Source organism: Marmota marmota, unplaced genomic scaffold (assembly GCF_001458135.2).
Source record: "Marmota marmota marmota unplaced genomic scaffold, marMar, whole genome shotgun sequence".
Taxonomy (NCBI): Eukaryota; Metazoa; Chordata; class Mammalia; order Rodentia; family Sciuridae; genus Marmota; species Marmota marmota.
In genome coordinates this window covers 17578895-17596656 of record NW_025999842.1, presented here as the reverse complement: position 1 = coordinate 17596656, position 17762 = coordinate 17578895, and the positions used below count along the sequence as shown (strand labels likewise).

General features: G+C 36.1%; 1 protein-coding gene across 4 annotated transcripts in view; it reads right to left on the bottom strand.

Moving 5' to 3' along the window:
• The window catches only part of Klhl32 (kelch like family member 32), a 192128-nt gene that overhangs the window by 23427 nt on the left and 150939 nt on the right, over positions 1–17762 (bottom strand). For 3 of the 4 annotated variants that reach the window (XM_015499464.2, XM_048811362.1, XM_048811400.1), the window contains one exon: positions 2981–3707. In XM_015499464.2, coding sequence (XP_015354950.2) covers positions 2981–3707 — 727 coding nt within the window. Of the gene's footprint in view, positions 1–2980; positions 3708–17762 lie in introns of those variants that run through there. The other variant, XM_048811554.1, reaches the window with a different exon arrangement.

Below are 17762 nucleotides of genomic sequence, written 5' to 3'. Positions count from 1 at the left end.
TTCTGCAAGATGAGCTCAGGATTAATTTTCCCGCACACACTAAAAGAAAAAAAAATATTTTTAGTAATTCACAGACTATACCTTACAACAGAGAGCATGTATTTTAAAACACAGCTGCAGGATATTTAATGCTTATTTTATTTCAGTACTGTGAATTCAAATTGAAATGGTATGGAGCATTTGTGAACTGGGTCACAATGTCAAATGCTATAGGAGCTTGTAAAATTTGACTATCTCTAACATCTTAAATTAAATGCTAATGGGTATAGCCATACAGCCTGAGTTCCTGAATTCCCTTCTGCTTGTCACACATTAAAAATTATGGACAGTGTTCAAGATGTCTTGAACCCAAGATGGACAAAAAGAGAAGTGGGGGAGGGAAGGAGGGAGGCAGCACGCTGAAAATATTGAGTCTCTAAAGAAACATTCATTTTGTGTTCTATGGAACAGAACTAAGCCTCTAAAATCCACATTCTATAATCCATACTACACCTCAGGCAAAGCTTGCAAAATTCCAGAAGGATGCCAATGACTCAATCCCCCATCAATTAAATTGGAAATACTTGATTATTTGGTCCAAGATAAGAAATAGCCTGAAACATTTTCATCTGCTCCAAAAAATTAGGTTAACATTTCTAAATCAGTGATAGGGATGGTGAAGTATACCTGTCTTTTTTTTTTTAAGGGGCCCATTAGCAAATCTAGTCACCCCTCCCTATTCATGGTTAGATTCACAATTGATTTATTATAAGCTGGGCCTGAGGAAAAAGGCAGATGACTGAAGGTATTAGAAATGTCAGGTGATTTCCTCTTCTTTCCAATTAAAGGTATTGTACTGTACACAGGAAAGTGAGTTTTTCATCTCAAGTACACAGTAGGGAGAAACAAACCTGAGAAAATTGTGATTGTTTTCATTAAGTACGGTTAACACAGGCAGCATACATTAGTGCAAAAGAAGAACAAAGAAAAATGTGTTTTCTTTACCAGTAGGAGAAACACAAAGTGAGAGAGCAGAAAGATATGTAATAAATTGACAGATTTAATAAAATGGAAAAGGAAACATACAGGCTCACATTGAAAGGGAAGTTAACTCGATACCAGGATGATTGATCTAGCTAGTCTAAGATGAGCTCCTGTGCTTTCTTAAGCCTCACTGAAAAAGGTACTAAGTAGTCCTATCTTTAAAACTATGTAAAGGAAACCCCAGCATTTCTAAAAAGCTAGCTTTATAGTCCAAAACATAAGGAATGTTTATTTAAATATGAGAAATTTATACAAAGTTTAGAAGGTGCAATGAAAAATTTAGGAATATAGTAAATTAACAATACATGAAACCAAATGAGTCAATGGAATGAATATAAATTGGGAGAAAACATAAACTGCATTGATTTCATAAATCCATCATTGTTCTGTTGTACAAGGAAGTACAGATCTGTTCTTTCTATTCGAAAATACTTATTTGCAGTGAGTTGAAGTTTCTTTAGCAAAACCAACAGGATATAGTCCTGGCAGCTATTTTCTTAACTGTTGAAATATATATTTCAAGAAAAAGAAAGAAGTTACTAGATAAACAAGGTTTTTATTTAAATATATCTCTATACACTAACGTACTCATTTCTACTGCTGGTTTGGTACATAGGAAGAGTAATTATTAGGTTCTGTTAACTTACTCTCTTCCATACTACTAGTCATAACTTCATTTATTAATTTATTGAGCACTTAAACCCTAATGTTGGTTAGGTCACATCAAAATCAGTGAATTTTCACCAGAGAAGCTGAGACTGTGAATGTGTCCTTGGTTATTGAAAACAAAAGGACAAAATGAGTAAAATACAAACAAATTTAATTTAATGTGAGTAAGAATTTTGTCAAAACAGCTGTTAAAAAATTGGAGATGATCACTGAAGAAAGCTGAGAAAACTTCACTTCATAACGGGATCATTTTCTCCAAGTACAAACATCAAAGTTTCCCTTACTATTTACGTCATCAATCTTTCTATTCCCCTTGATGACACAGAAATTCAAGTTGCATTTGGGTTACATTGTGTATCCCTCAACTGAAAGAAGATGCAACTTCCTTCCCTGTAGGCAATTCTTTCAAAAGCGGACACTTCAGGTCTTTCTCCACAGTGGGAATGAAAACACAGGTTGACACTGTGAGACTGATACTATATGCCCCACAGACTCCTTGTACATGCCAAAAGGCAGCCAGTAGGGGTGTGAAGGTGTTTGTAGGTGTAGATGAAACAAGATTAGCAATGATCAAATAAACCATTGAAGCTGGATTATGGGCTCATGTTCAATATATTACTCCTTTTACTTTTTCCATAAACAAAAGTTGTCTAAGAAAAAATAAAAAGTAAATTAAAATAGAGCTCAAACTGTACTCCCAAATAATTAGTAAAAATGGGAAGGTAAACAGGAATGAAAGATTCAGATGGTAAAGAATAACACTATTCACAGATAATACAAAAGCTTTGTTTCATTAACTTAAATGCCTTCCTTCAATACACAGCATAGTTAATACCTAAATATATATCCATTGCTATACCCAGAAAAATGGATTTACTAGGCTTTTACCTTTTCTAACTTGACTGTGAAGAAATGACTTTTTGTCAGGCAGCCAAAAGAGAAAGAAAAAGCAAAGGACTTAGATAAAACACAAATTGTGCACCATAATCCAAGAATTGAGGGCTGATGATTTAAACAATAGAAGGTTTGATAGAAAAACAGATGTGATGGGCCATTAATTTTCAACTTAAATTTTTACACCACTAATCACTCATAAATTCATAGAAAGGTCAATTACTTCTAATTACATTGTTCTCTATGGAGTAGGTGCTCAATAAATGATTGTTAATTAGCTAAAATAGCATCCTTAACTCAATCACACAAGGACATACTACCAAAGCTTGACTTTTACATTTATGCCATAGTGAAAGTGTTTTTAGATAAATCCAACATATGAGGCATGTTCTACCTGATATCCAAAGAAGACCATCAGCCACATATCCAGCATGACATGATAGAGATCGATCAAAGGACTGCACAAAAGTCCATTTGTTCTTCTTGGGGCAATATCGCTCAACTGTAGGCAGAACCTGACGCAGTTCATTTCTGCCCCCAACTGCATAGAGGTATTCATCCATGGCACCCAACACAAAATGCTCCCGGCAGTTTTTCATGGGTGCTATCTCTGCCCAGGAATTACTGCGAGGATCATAGCGACAGGCAGTCCTCACAGCACATGTCCGGCCACTGGCATGCTCCACTTCCCCTCCTGCTACAAAAAGAAAGTCCCCCATGACTGCCACACAGTGGTGACTCCTTCCCACAGGCATGGGAGCCAGTTCACTCCAGTTGGCAATGGCGGCTATGAGAGCATTCTCCTGATCAACAGGATTAAAGTACCGAAGTTCCTTGACTTTACACACCTCACGCTTTTTCCCACCAATGATATATAGAGTATCTGATTGGAAGCGAGGTTTGGTCCTGCAGGTCTGCCAGACAGGCTGTGCATAGATGCTCTGGTGGTATTCCAGGGCCTCGTTGACAAGAGCTGTTGCCGTCTCACTTGCCTGGACGAGGGGATGGGACAGGGCAACTGTATGGAGAGTATCCACATCCATTAGGCCAAAGCGGATGTACTGCAGGAGTTCATCCATGTACTGGTAATGGCAGTTGTGTTCCAACCACCTCACAGCTAGCTGAAACAGAGGGAAGTGAGATAAGAAGAGAATCAAGGGTAAGAAAGAAAAAGCAACATCAATGACATATACACAGGCCTCCATGTAGTCTTTCAGACACTTAATACAATTTTTCCTACACAGTACAATACTGGAATATTTTTTATTGGTGCATTACAATTATACCTAATAGTGGTATGTATTGTAATGCTGGAATATTTTGATAACCAGGCAAGGAAATTTTCCCCCCGCCCATATCAGCAGAGACACAGAAGAACTGTGGTAATCATTGCCATCTCAGTTCAAGTAACATGTTAACCCCATGAGGCAAGATGCTGTACCAAGATGAGAAAAATAAGAAAACATGAGATCATCTGGAACCATGGGATGTACGTGAGAGAAAATCAGTATGACATTAGTAGAATGATTTAGAAAGAAAAAAGACTTTCCCTACCCTTTTGGATGGCATAACAGTCAGGAAGCAAGAAGGAAAAAAGTAAGGTTGCAACTTGACAATTTTATTTACTTATTTTCTGTTAATTAGTTTTCACCTTGAAGGCAGTTGTTATTTGCACATGTAAGATGCTGGCAATTTTTTAGGGTCGTTTTCACAAGCAGGGGTAGAAGAGTTTATCTTTGTATGTGACCAAAATAGTAGAACACAATCCTTACTAACTTTTTAACTCACCCTTCCAGATCTCTTACAAGAAAGAAGGGATTAAGAAATTTTGGTTATAGGAAAAGATAATTTCTTAAAATGGAAGCAGGTACATTAAATTATAAATAACAAAATTAACATTAATTTAAAAAAATACCATCAAAGAAAACAATTCACTTATGAACACCTGAAATAATTTAATTAATGTGACTTGATATTTAAGTTTGGCAAATGTTCCCATCAACATAAAACAGTATATATAATATCTCTAGTCAATATATTTGATATGAATTATTCTTAGCAGAACCTATGCTAAACTAGATTTCCTAGACAACACCAATTATGGTGTTGGATCTGAAGGAGTTAGCAGGAAAAAAGCCATGAATTGGAACATTAAATAATTTTTTTGTGTTTTACTTCTTTTCTGAGCTATGGAATTAGGGTTCTGGGCTTCCCTGTTCAGATGACGCATAGCGAACAGAAGAAGAGAGAAGGAAGTATGGTACTCTTGTGTCAGATTTTCATCCCAGTAAAAAGAATCACTAGGTTCTCTGAAGCACTGGATAATTTCAGACTTCCAGAGTTTCTGCATCCATTTGACAAAAGGCTCCAAATGTCCAGGTGCCTTTTGGACTTGTCTTTTTAGCTTCTGAATGAAGTGAATGAGGAAATGAATTTGCTTCTGCTGTGTAGGGAAGTGCATCCTTAATAATTACAGAGTGAAGAGAAATGATAAAGAATGTCACTGGGTACCAAGAGGCAGGCACCAGGGAGGGCAGATAACTGACACTCTCTAGATGTTCTCATAGAAAGTAGTATTTTAATTTTAATTCGATACCAACCTGATGAAAAAAATGGACTATATATGGTAACATCAGCAATAATCAAAGATGTTGCGAAACAAAATGCCACTCATCAATCACCAGGTCTCTGCCAGAAGTGGAGAGGGCATTCCATGTATGGCATCCTAGTTTTCATCCACCCTAATTTTAGAAGTTTCAAGGGATGGGGTTCCAATTATCTCCCTAGAGAGATAATTCAACAACGTACTAAATGATTTTTCATTCTTTGCCCATAGAGTTTCCAAAAGTTCTCAGGAATAAAGTCATCTTGCACAAGGTCATTTCTTGTGTACCAGGTAAAATTTTCTGAAACTAATCTTTGATATTGCTCCTAACTTAATTGAGTAATTCCAGTTGATATTGCTTTGCTTTACAAACAATTTCTCAGCATCCTTACATCCTTATTGTTTTGCATCTTTCATATAGATATCACAGGAAACAGCTCTGGAGAAACATTAGATAAATATCCATGTCGCCATAGCTTCTTTTTATAGCATAGTGCTGCCCATTTAATTATTTTTCTCTTTCCTCATAAATCAGTTCTTCCTATGTCATAATTAATCTTCCATCCCATCTCTGAACACTCTTCAATTTATCTTTATACCAAACAGTATCACTAACTGCATGAGAGATACACAAGCCTCAACTATGCTCTGCTGTTAAGGAAATCTCTAACAAATCAAATTAGCAATTCAACAGTGACCTCTGTGTGCTATTACTGATTAATTTCTGGCTTTCTCTCTACCACCCCATGTCACATGTACCATGATTCTTTCCATGTCCAATTTCCCTATATATTATATATTACAATACTTTATGCATATATATTTGTTTGCATTTTCTAAGTAATTTTTATTTCTTTCCAACATTTTTTAACTTTTACAGATCTCATATAATTTTCACACCATTATAATTTATTTACATTATCAGAACACCCAAGTCATCTATATTTGGTGGGTTTATTTTTCCTCTAGATCAAAGATGAATGTAATGAACTATTCTGCCACCAACTCAAACCTTGAATGCACATGAATTACCAGGGATTTCTGGTTAAATGCAGATTCTGATTCAGTAGGAAGAGTGTGGAATTAGGAGTTTACATTTCTATCAAGCACTTTGGTGATGCATATGCCACAGGTCCATGGATCACACTTTGATTAGGATGGTTTCAGATTGATTTTTATTCATAAAACAGTGTTCTTCTACCATGGTGTCTGAATTTAGTTACTTCAGAAAGCCACATTAACTGTTCCATCCATAGGATAAAATGCTGCCCCACTGGAGTTAATGTTTTAAATTGAAGAAGAACTCAAAGTAATACCTTAATTAAGATATAGGACATGTAATTAGCTTGACCGTATGGATAAGATAACATCTTGAGACTCTGGTTCTATATGGTCTATAAATCAACAGTTGACTTATGTTATCAATTATATAAAGTTAGTCTTATTAAACATACTGAACTTTTGCTTTTGCAATAATACATAAATAAATGTAAAATTGTTACTATGCTGTCTTTTTACTTTACGTTTAAAAAATATAAAGGAGAAAAACAACTGAAAGCAAAGATAGTTTCTATTTAGCCTAATAATGAAAGAAATAGGGAGAAAATTTCAAAACAATGAGCCATTTCAAAATCACTTCCATGCTGTGAACCTCACTGAAGCACTATTCACTTCTATGCTTAATTAAGGGCAAGATTGTGGAAAGAATCCAGGAACCCATTTAAGGGCTTGAAGACTATAGTAAGCGGAAGACAGATTGATCACTGAAGCATCACAGAACCCAAAGACCACAGTTAGCTTTGTAACATATATTGGTGCTTCAGCTTGGAAAAGGTTATTCTTAGAACTGATGGATTTTAAAATGATGACACTACACTGAAAAACCATAGTTCAGAGGAGGCTGAAATCCTGTTTTATCTTATCTATTCTGGCATAGTGATACCTCCACCACCCTAAACTCTAATATTTAATGGGGGAGAAAAAGAAGCATGAGGTCAAAGTCCTACCTCCCGCATTTTTGGTGACAAATCCAGCAAGAGTGGAAAAGAAATTACAGATTCAGTTTGGGAGGGCTCAACAAAGACTGCTCAGGAAATAGGGTCCTTAGGTGAGATTTTCCTAAACAATGTGTAACAGCAAATGAGCATCTCCAAAAACACCAGGGGATTTCCCATGCACCTTGCCTAACTCAATTCATGTAATCCCAATAGAGAATCATTCCTTCCAAAAAGGAGTCTTGGCTATAGCTTAATCTGACCCCCATTCATCTATCTTCTCTCAGCTTCTTGATAAGCACAGTCTTTGGCCCATAGTTGCCTATAAATATTTGCTTCAAAATGAAAAATTCTTTGCAACTGTTCTTAGGCTATTTCCATTTCTCTTAAACAAACACTATCAATTCCTTTACATCTTTATTTATCTTCCACAGACTGTAGTTTCCCATTTTATTATCTTATCGTTAATGGTTTTCCTATAAGGCCTTTATAAGCTCTCAGAACTCCACATGCAGCACACAGTGCTCTACACTTACATATATATAAGCCCTTGTTTTCCTCCCTAACATGCTTGGTGCTGGCTGACTCTATTTGAGATTCTTGACGATGCAAGAAACACTACAGTATTTTAAGCTTTCAAATAAGTAATAAATTGTTCAGGCAAGAAGAAACTTTAGAATACATTTGGTTCAAGCTTCTCAATTTTATAGCTGGAAATCAAATCCAGACAAGTTAACTGAACCCAAGTCATGCAACTAATTAGTAGAAAAGCTGCAACCAGAAACCCAGTTATTAAATTCCATAATCTATTTTCTATTATGTCAACCTTGTCATTATTTTACCATCAATAATTATTTTAAGGTAGTATCCAGGCAGACACACTCAAGTTCAAATATGACTTACATATTCTCTAAATTAGAAAAATAGAATCCACTTTAAAGTAAGTACATGTTGCTTCCAGATAGGTATCATATATTAATAGTACTAATTAAAGAGTTTGTATTTAAAGAACAAGCATTTCAGGGGAAAGGACATGCTTCGAATCTTAAATTAGTGTTTTGCTTTTTTTATTTTTATTTTTTGGTAGCATTGGGGATTGAACTCAGGGTTACACTACCACTGAGCTATATTCCCTAGTGCCCACCCCTTTATTAATTTTTATGTTGAGACAGGGTCTTATTTAGTTTCTGAGGCTGGCCTTGACTGTGCAATCCTCAGTTTCCCGAGTCATTGGGATTACATGTGTGCCCTACTAACACCTGGCTATGTTTTGAAATCTAAAATTCTAGATCCTTTTACAGAAGTAGATATTTTGAAGTCCAAGTCTGCTTAAATATGTCTCTACATATGTGTGCTATAAAACATGACCCTAAAACAATAAGAAACCATACCCTGACAGATTCCTAGAAAATGTATTAATTATCAAGTCATATTAATCCCAAAATACACATCAGTACGCTCTTCCCCAGAAGTATCTTTATGCTTTGCAAACAGATAACACAAGTGCTCTTAAAAAACAGCTTCTCAACAGATGAGTTATCAAATCTTTTAAAGTAACGATAACAAAAAGTAAAGCTTTTATGACATCATCTAAAACTATTTCTTTGTCTTGGTCCACAAATATTCTTTTTATACTCAAAAGGATGTTCTTATGGAACTCATCAGCCCACACTGGGTAAGCAATGACTGGTGTTTTTTCATAACCTTACTCTGCCCTGTTGGCCAGGGGAGGCAATTATTATTCTCCAATCTAAAATGTGGTTTGTAGACAGCTTTGCTGAAGGTGCAGACTGAGCTTTCCTTTTTGCAGAAGCCCATGCTGTGAAGGCACAAGTGTCTACGTCCTTGCCAGTCTTGACATCCCATTCAGAAAAACCAGGGCACCTGTTTCCCCTGACTGCCCAAAAGGCAGCATAAATCTTACAGTTCTGCAGCTTCAGAAAGGGACAAAGGAAGGGCACAGGAGCAAATCAACAACCAACTGACACTGAACCTCCACCAGAGTGCTGGGCATGTTAAATAGCACCTGGGTAACAAGGAGTGGGAATCAAAGCAGCATGTTCTAATAGAATGAACAATGCTGCATAGATGTAACTTTTCCTGTCTAAATGAACTATCAAGCATGCTCTCTTGTCTTCTCATCCAGGTCTTCAAAGGGAAGTTCAGTGATTGCTATTAAGTAGACTATTTTATACACTATTTTAAAATGCCTTGAATTCTAATAAACCTGAAACTTTAACACAATACCCTCTTAATATAAGTACCATTTCTTTACTTTAAAAATATGGAAAGTTTCCCTAATACAAATGAGCAGATGTTGGGATTTGCCATTCTATATTGCACAGAAGCTCACCTCTTTAATGTGAGGCAAGTAAGGTCCAAACAGTGATATATTACACCAGAATAATGACTGCCACAGAAAAGAAAGCTTATGTTACTAAATAAATGCTCAAAATCTTACATTCACATTCTTTCCTTTAATACCAAATGAAAAATTTCAGTTCAAAAAGACAGCATTCCCATAAAACCCCAAAGCACCAGAAACGAAGGATTCAGGATCAGAGCGTTTTCTTCTACCAGAACAATGAAAATGTTCCCATAGAAGAATATTAAAAATTATAACAGTGCTTACACAAGTGCTACAATTAAAATTGTGCCAACATTTTGCTTGTAAAACAGATTTTTCAAGGGAGGTTGCACGTTAACCATTATAGCTGACTATAGACATGCAAGACACATAGGCTATTTTTTCCTCTAAGAAATGTATTTCAGTGAAATCAAATCTGATGAGGCTCCAGATCATATACTGTCAGGGGAAAAAAAAAACCTGACAGATTTTAAAAAGAATATTCAGCTTAGCAGATGTGATAATAAAACATATTCTTTCATTGTTCATTTAAAATTTTATGAAGTTGGGAGATTGATAGCATTCTTATTTTCACCTTTTGTATAAAATTGTGCTCTGATAATCATTTTTATAATACTGCAGGGCTCCAAAAGCAAAAGCCCTTGATACTGAATGTGTCTCTTACCCAGAAGAGGGTAAAGACACAGGACTAGAAAAATCACAATAAAAACTCCCTTAGACTGGTCACATTTAAGTTCCAGATAATTAGTTGGGCAAATAAAAAGTGACCCAAGTTTTTCTTTGGTTCAGTCTCATAACACAAGAGGACTTTTAAAAAGGTAAGTTGTATAGCAAAATGAAGAGAAAATAAAGATAGAAAAAGAGGTAAGGAGAAATCGAAAAAGAAGACAAATTATCCATTTGCTAATGACATAATGCTATATCTAGAAGACTCAAAAAAAAAAAACCTCCTTCAGAAGACTTCTAGAGCTGATAAACAAATTAAACAAAGTAGTAGGAAAAAGATCAACATTCATAAATTAATTGCTTTCCTATACTCAAATAATGAATCCACTGAGAAAGAAATCAGGAAGATTATCCCATTCATAATAACCTCAAAAAGTAAAATAAAATACTTGGGAATAAATCTAACCAAAGAGGTGAAAGACCTCTAACATGAAAACTACATAACACTAAAGAAAGAAATTGAAGAAGATCTTAGAAGATGGAAAGACCTCCCAAGTAAATGGCCATACTACCAAAAGCCATATACAGATTCAATGCAGTCCCTATCAAAATGCCAATAGCTTCTTCAAAGAACTAGAAAAATCAGTCCTAAATTGCATTGGGAAGAATCAGAGACTCAGAATAGCCAAAGTAATACTGAGCCAGAAGAGTGATGCTTGAGGCATCACAATAACTGTTGTCATATTATACTACTGAACTATAATAACACAAACAGCAAGAAAATTGGCATCAAAACAGAAATGAAGACCAATGGAACAGAATAAAAGACACAGAGACAAACTCACATAGTTGCAGTCATCTGATATTCAACACAGATGCCAAAAATACATGTTGCAGAAAAGAGCCTTTTAAAAATGATTCTAGGAAAACTGGATATCCATGTGTAGAAAAATGAAATTGGATTCCTATCTCTCAACTGCACAAAAGTCTGATCTAAGTGAATCAAAACCTGGAAATTAGACCAGAAACTTTGCAACTGCTAGAAGAAAACACGGTACCAACACTCGAACATAATGGTGCAGGCACTGACTTCCTTATCAAGACTCCTAAAACCCAAGAAATGAAACCAAGCCTCAATCAGTGGGACAGCATCAAATTTAAAAAGCTTCTGTACATCAAAGGAAACAAGTAAGAGCATAAATAGAGATCATACAGAGTGGGAGATGATCTTCACCAGCTGCTCCTCCAACAGGGATTAAACTCTAGAACACATCGATATCAAAAAACTTAACACCAAATAACCTAATCAATAAATGGGGGAAAATAACTAAACAGATACTACTCAAAAGAAGAAACCAAATGACCAACAAATATATTTTTAAAAATGTTCAACATTCCTGGCAATTAAGGAATGCAAATCAAAACTACATTGAAATTTCATCTCACTCCAGTGAGAATGGCAATCCTCAAGAACACAAATGATAATAAATGCTGGTAAGGATGTTGGGCAAAAAGGTACAGTCATATATTGTTGTTCACACTGCCAATTAGTACAACCACTCTGGAAAGCAGTGTGGAGATTTCTCAAAAGGTTAAGAATAGAACCACCATTTGACCCAGCTATCCCACTCCTCTATATTTATCCAAAAGAACTAAAAATCAGCATACTATAGTGATATAGCCACATCAATGTTACAGCAGCTCAATTCACAACAACCAAGTTATGGAACAGGCCAGGAGCCTGTCAACAGAGAATTGAGGAGAAAAAAATGTAGTCTACATACACAACAGAGTTTTAATAAGCCATAAAGAAGAAGAATGAAATTATGGCATTTTTCTGGTACATGGACAGAACTGTAGAACTATAGAACATGCTGAATGTAATAAACCAGACTCACACAGTCAAGGGTGAAATGTTTTGTCTCATATGCAGAAATATATCAAAGTAAGGAAACAGTATAGGGGGCAGGGCCAGAACAGATCCCTTGAAGATAGAGGGGAGGTCAGTGGAATAGAGGAAGGAGATTGACAGAGAGGGAGCAGGGATGAGAAAAGGGAGGAACTGTAGAATGTAACCCACACAATTATACTATATATATGTATGAATCTAATACAGTGAATTCCACCTTCATGTATATCTATAAATAGCCAACTAAAAAAACCAGTAAATAAATAGAAGGAATATCAGTGTAGGAATGGGAACAGAGGGTGGGAAGAGGGGAAAAAAAAGAAGTATGGGCTGGGGATGTGGCTCAAGCAGTAGCGTGCTCGCCTGGCATGCATGCGGCCCGGGTTCGATCCTCAGCACCACATACAAACAAAGATGTTGTGTCCGCCGAAAACTAAAAAATAAATATTAAAAATTCTCTCTCTCTCTCTCTCTCTCTCTTTTTAAAAAAAAAGAAAAGAAGTAATACTGGGAACTGTAATGGAACACCCCATATATTCCATGTATGTATGATTATGTCAAAAGTAACCCAACATTATGTATAACTACAGTGCACTAATAAAAACATTAAAAAACAAAACCAAGTTCACTAACCCCCTATTTCTACCTGAGAATTACAAACATCTGGCAAATGGAAAGGGCACATATATTTTTTCCTCTGCCCTTGGAAGTAGTTTGGTGGAAGTGGTTGAGAAGAGCTGAATAAGAAAATATGAAAGACAAAGCAAACAAAACAAAACAAAACAAAAAAGCAACCACGTTGGTCCACTGGATTCTTCTTTAAGCCTGTAATGATTAAAGAACAAATAAAAGATTCATCCTTTCATTGAAAAAAAAGAGGTAAGGTTAATATTCTGTAATACCCTTTCTGCCTGTGAGAACTGGCTACCAATTAGAGCTGATCTTTCAAAAACTAATTAAAAGGAGCAATATGAAGATACGGCCGACAATGAGACAGTCATTTGGCTTCTTATCTGTAAAATTGATGAGTTGGTCAGAGAGTCTCTTTCATTGCTAAAATATATGTCAATTGTGAATCTACCAAAATATGTCCCTGTAAAACATATTCATGGAATGTGGAGATGGGGAGAAAACCTACAAGTTTGGAAGATTCAGTTTCTTATAGACAGGTGGAAGAGGTAACCAAAATTGCTACAAATACTATTCAAGTCACAGGTTTTTATAACATGAATAGATTTTATAAATCTCTTCAAAAACCAAGGTGAGGGGTTTTTGTCTATAAATCAGTATTAGGCAAAATACATGCATTTGTGCATGTGCCCACAGATCCACATGCAGAGAATTGGGTTATACCGCAGTCTTTTTCTCCCTTGGAACAATTTTGATCAAATTACATTATCCAACCTAACAGATACCATTTATTGTCAAAATAAAATAATCTCAATCAAAGAACATACATTTCAAATTTCTAAGGTGACTGCTTCAGGGCACTATTTATTTAGAATTCCCAGAATGAGATTTCATACATAAATGCAAATATTTAGTAAACCGTTCACATAAAATTTACCTTCTGATTGTGTCTAAATATATCATTCCACATGTCGTTTGCATAAAACTTTTTAGATGGTAAGAGTGTCCTGGAGGACACTCTTAACAATACTGTGCATGCCAATGATGTTGCAGGGCAAGTGAAACTCTTTGTTACCTAAAATTTAACCAGAACCCATGAACTGTTATAAAAATGCACCCCATAATTGTCTCTGAGCCAAAAGACAATACTCATCCACCTACTCATCAATAGCTGAGGTTGTTTCAGAACATTACATGCTGCCCATTGATGACATGAGACTTCTACAGATGCTAGTGTCTATATACTTACACAACATGTCCTACTGGATGATAAATAGACTTTGCAGATAAGCAAGACATTAAGCTTATATTGTTGGAACAACACTGGAAAATGAGAGAAAGCCAATTTGGTTAATAGGAAAAAAAAAAAACTTCTGTATGCCATTGATGAACAGGACTACAGTGCTGTATGTGGGTCACACCATCTCACATTATTTCCCAACTACTGCATGCAGTAAGGATGCATTATCGAGGTGAAGTCAGCTGAAATGACCAGGGAAATCCTAATACTTTTTTTCTACAACTAATTGGCACATACCCATCTAGGTGAATATGATATAATGAAAAGGAGGAAGGACTTGAGGTCAAAAGACCTGTTTCTGTAACAATATATTTGTGCATTTACCATAAACACCAACACACTGAGACTCAGTTTCATCATCTGTAAAAAAAAGGCTGACATTTCCTGCATTATAAGGTTCTACAGAAAACTGAGGGAGGTAGCATGTGAAAGTACTTGGTAAATTACAATATCTAGACAAAACAAAAAATCAATATGGTAACAATGTGCCACCAAGAGATGGAGCTATTCCTCAATTCAATTGTCTTTTTGAATTCATGATAAAATCATGATATTCAGACTATGTTATATAACACAGAATCATGAAACATGGACATAAATTTTGAGATTGCTGTGGATTATAAGAAACTTGCTATATGGTATTAAATACTTCACATGTTGTAAGGTGACAACGAACTATGAACTAGACCTAATTATAAACCTATTTTCACATAAGTAAATTCAGGGCTTCAAATCCATAATTCAAGTTCCATGGTTTTGTTAAATTCCAAATCTTCCAAGTCAAAGAGGCATCAATAAGGAAGGATGGAGGGGACTTAAATCTAGTAATTTTTGCATAATATTCAGCATATATTTACTTTCTTTACTTGGCTTGGTGTCCCATTGAAATACTTGAATTTGTGTCCATATGAGTCTTCTCAAATCTCAACTCAATTAACTTGGTAGTAAGGAAAAATATATATGAACTAGCCCTCTAGCTTGAGAAAACTAAAATAATGATTGATTATCTTGGGTCAATGGATATCTTTTTCTTCTGTGGAAAAAAAAATATAACCATGAATTTTTTTTCATTCATCCATTTCTCCAACTCTTGAGTGTTCATTATGTGCCAGAAATTAACTTGGCAAAAAAAAAAAAAATTCTACTCAGTACACATATATGCATTCTTATTGGCCATTCAATTCCAAGCTCTAGTAATATTATAAAACTCAAGGCTCACTCTTGATCTTAAGTATCTTGATGTGTCCCTGTAAAACATATTCATGGAATGTGGAGATGGGGAGAAAACCTACAAGTTTGGAAGATTCAGTTTCTTATAGACAGAGATTTAGACATATGTAAGACCCATCTTTCCCTATTGTCATTTCATTGTTCTTTTAAATTTTGCTGGCACATGTATAAATTTTATGGTTTAAAAAAACCTGTTTAATTTGTAAACATGCCCTAGAGCACCCTGAGAGCATCAAGACTTTGAATATTTCTCTGTGAATTGATTCCTGAATAATGAGCCAGTAGCAGGTTCACTGGCACATGTGCTCCCCACCTGAAATTAAACCTTTAATTATATGACCAAATGGACCGCACAGACCCAAGCAGCTGCCCCAGGTCACTGAAGCAGAGATTGTCAAATCCCTTTAATAAGTGGTATTATGATGAATTCAGGTGCCCATGAAGTATCTAACCTTCATTTAAGGGTTTATGGCCGGCAGCCTCCAAATAAAAAGAAAATATCCTCAGAGGTCACTTCAAACATTAATTGAGAAGTAGGAAGCACTGAGATTGGAGTGGGGGCCCCAGTAACTGAAGCACCAGACTGAACATTGTCATGGCCAGACTCCATTATTAAGGGGATGGGACGTGGAGCAGGCACCATGCGAGCTGTGTGGAGGTTTGGGGAGGAAGCCAGGGCTAGCCTGTTGGTGGATGCAAAGGGGTACCAACCAATGGCCACCATCACTATGTGATTTTCAGTCTGGCTACTGATGTTTAAACAGCATATTTCACATTGTATTCTCTATCCTCATTCCATCATAGTATACATAACTTGGGAAAATGAATATTCCCTCCTTGTAATACCTTGAGTATAGAACACAATAATAATATCTTTATCCAAGAATATACACTTTTCACCACAATTACCATAGTTTTCTTTTACCCAAATAAAAATTCCAGAGAACATTTAGGGCACTATATCATTAGTCACATTGGGCTGGAGATACAGCTCAGTGATGGAGTACTTGCCTAGCCAGGTGCTATGGCTCTGGGTTTAATTCTTAGCACTTAAAAAAGAAGAAGAAAGAATAAAAGGAAGAAAGAGCAGCAACAAAATCAGCCGGTCACATAAAAGGGTTTGGAGTATAAGAGGATCATTAAAAACAAGTAAATGTCAATGAGTCTCAAAACAGGAATCAAACATGTAAGAATCCAAGTGGCAGAGAGAACAGGAAAGGGATTTTGTGGATGGAAGAGTGGCCTAGAGGGCCCAAGCTGCAGTCTTCATGCCAGAAGATGGTCCTGAGGGAGAGAATTAGTGGCTTGATAAGATCAGAAGTGGAAAGAAGGGATTGCAGTGGATGAAGGAACGGTAAAAGATAGTGGTTACTCAAAAGCTAGTCTGTAAGAGAGGTAAGAAAAGGACTTGTTTAAGTATCAGTGGGGAATCTATAAGTGCAAGTTGAATGAGAGAACCCCAGAGAAAATCACAGGTCAAAGACATTCTCCATTAGGTTAGCAGGAATAGCAAGGGAACTTTGAAGGTGGAGACTAAGAGGAAAAGAAAACTGCACCCAATAACTAGATCCAGTCCTGGATGTAGAATAACTGCCAGCACATGCCAGGCTATGAAGTGTCAGATGCTTGGTGAGACCTTCTGAGGGAGACATCACACGGGTGTGAACACAGTCCAGGGGCGAGGGGCAGAGACAGTGACAGAGAACAGTGATAGGTGTGTCATGGAGGGCTTGGGAAGACACGGGGAAAGTCCTCTATTGAGACTTTCCATACTTCTACATAACAAATACACAGGTTAGGGTGGTGGGGGTTGGAACCCAGTCAGGTTTAGACTAACATTGATTTGAAATCACAAATCATATTTCCTTTAAGAGGAGATGGCCTTTGCTTGAGTCCCTTTAATTTGCTAACATAGTGGGCCTATAAAATCAGTCATTGTCACAGATACCACAAGGTAATAGTAAAATGAAACCTCACACCACTTTTCTAAATAACCCCTCAAAATTGATTGAGTTGATTGACACATTTCTCTAATTGTCTTTTTATTTTCCATTGCTCAAAAAAATGAAGACCAAACTAATCAATAATTTTATGAAGCATCCCTGAGGGTTATTTTATCCATAAGCTAAACAAAAAACAAAAGTCTTTGTGGTCTAGTGTTGTGAATAATTTGGTGATACCATTGTTATTCTTATTTCCTTTTATTTTTTTTTTTTTTGATTTTTTTATTTTTTAATTTTTTTATTGTGGGTTTGTTTCAAAATCAATTACAAATTTTCTTGACATATCATATTCCACACTTTGATTCAAGTGGGTTATGAACTCCCACCCTCACCCCATACACAGATAGCAGAATCACATCAGTTTCACATCCATTGATTTACAAATTGCCATCCTAGTGTCTGTTGTGCTCCGCTGCTTTCCCATCCTCCACCCTCCCCCCTCCCTTTTTTCTTCTTCTCTCTCCTCTCTCC